Source organism: Trichechus manatus, unplaced genomic scaffold, assembly GCF_000243295.1.
Source record: "Trichechus manatus latirostris isolate Lorelei unplaced genomic scaffold, TriManLat1.0 scaffold00267, whole genome shotgun sequence".
NCBI classification, from domain to species: domain Eukaryota; kingdom Metazoa; phylum Chordata; class Mammalia; order Sirenia; family Trichechidae; genus Trichechus; species Trichechus manatus.
The window spans coordinates 1,083,426-1,085,045 of NW_004444203.1; the positions used below are offsets into that span (position 1 = coordinate 1,083,426).

The 1,620-nt window shown below is 36.6% G+C and overlaps 1 protein-coding gene across 1 annotated transcript in view; it reads left to right on the top strand.

Annotated features, from left to right (window-relative positions):
* The window catches only part of SPATA4 (spermatogenesis associated 4), a 9,366-nt gene extending 8,293 nt beyond the window's left edge, over positions 1–1,073 (top strand). The window contains exon 2 of the mRNA XM_004389910.1: positions 952–1,073. Within this exon, the coding sequence (XP_004389967.1) occupies positions 952–1,073 (122 nt within the window). The remainder of the gene's footprint in view (positions 1–951) is intronic.
* Positions 1,074–1,620: the final 547 nt, after the last annotated feature.

Consider the following 1,620-nt stretch of genomic DNA (forward strand, 5'->3'; position numbering starts at 1 on the left):
CTTTATTTTTCCCCTCCATATTTGGTAAAGGGATTTCATTTCAGTTATTTCTGATCAAAGGGTAGTTGAGGTCAGCTAATATAATTTGAAAGTTAATGGAGGCAGGTGAGGCAAGAACACCATACCATAGGAATTCAACCCTATTTTACCATCTAAAATTGAACCTAATGGCATTGAAACCACAGGTTGTTAATCCAAAAAGCTTGTAATTATCAAATTAAACAAAAAAATCCGTTGCCTTTGATTCTATTCCGACTCACAGTGACCCTATAGGACAGAGCTGAACTGCCCCATAGGGTTCCCAGGGAGCAGCTGGTGGATTCCAGCTGCTGACCATTTGGTTAGCAGCCTGAGTTCTTATCCACTGCACCACCAGGGCTCCAATCATCAAATAGGGTTGCCAAAATTCATTGTAAGATAGGTTGCTACCCTTGCTTTTTTCATTTTTTAATACTTAAGTTTCTCTACTTATTTACCTAAATCTAGCATCTAGCAACATAATGGGCCAAGGGAACACAGGTTCCTTAGTTACCACGTCCCTTCACATTAGAACTGAGTGACTCAGAGTCTGGGTGGCCAGCCTAGATGCCTCAGTGCAATCAGAGTCCAGAAACTGAATTAGGAATGATGTAGATGTGCCAAATCTACGTACAAAATCGTGCCACTGTTGCCTCAGCTGCTTTCTGAAGCAATATCTAAAATTAGTTGAGTCGTATTCAGTATCAGATGCACCAGAATAAGACCAGGCTATTTTCAGGCACTGCTTATGACTTTTGGAGGTGGGTGACATTCAGATTTTTTTTAACCATGACTACTACAATGCATGCTTTAAGTATTCTGTTTACCAGGCACTTAATCTGTACTCAGCCTGTTGCCAATCATCCTATTTGGAAACATGGAGGGTTGTATAAATATTTAATAACCATGAATTGATTTTAATTTTGTTTTATTTAAATCTCCCACCAAATACAGGTAATGGTGGTAATCTACTTAGAGAAATTCAAGTGAAGCAAGCTGGAAAACATTCTTTTGAGTCCATTATAAAACCTGTTAGAAATAAGAAGAAAACCTGAGAAGCAGGTTCAAAAGTCACATGGCTTTAAAGAAGTGATGCCACCATCTCTTGCCATACCAAAGGGATCTAATCACCTAGTCTTGGGTATATTTCAATCATATGTGAATTAAAGTGGTGTCTTATCCATAACTGGGCTAAAGAACGTATCTTTTCAATTCGATTCAACAACCATTTATTGAACACCTATCATGTAGCAGGTACTGCTGAAAATACAAATTCAATTAGTACATAATGAGCAAAAATAATTTTAAAGGTATAGTTAAACATAGTTCACCATGAGAAGAGTTCTTTCTCATACATTTTAAAGGAATGGTGAATCTACTTTGTAATATAATTTAAAAAGCTATTACTTTGCCTGACATTATATACTTAGACATCACATTCATTAATTAAAATTCAGTTCTGGATGATTATTATTATATGTCAGCCATAGAAAAATCCTGTCTCCATGACTAGGCTTAATCTAAACCATTCTTACAAATTAGTGTTCTTCCTGTTGCTAATGAGCTATGAGGAGGGAGAATAATGCTTTTCTTGGCATTTGA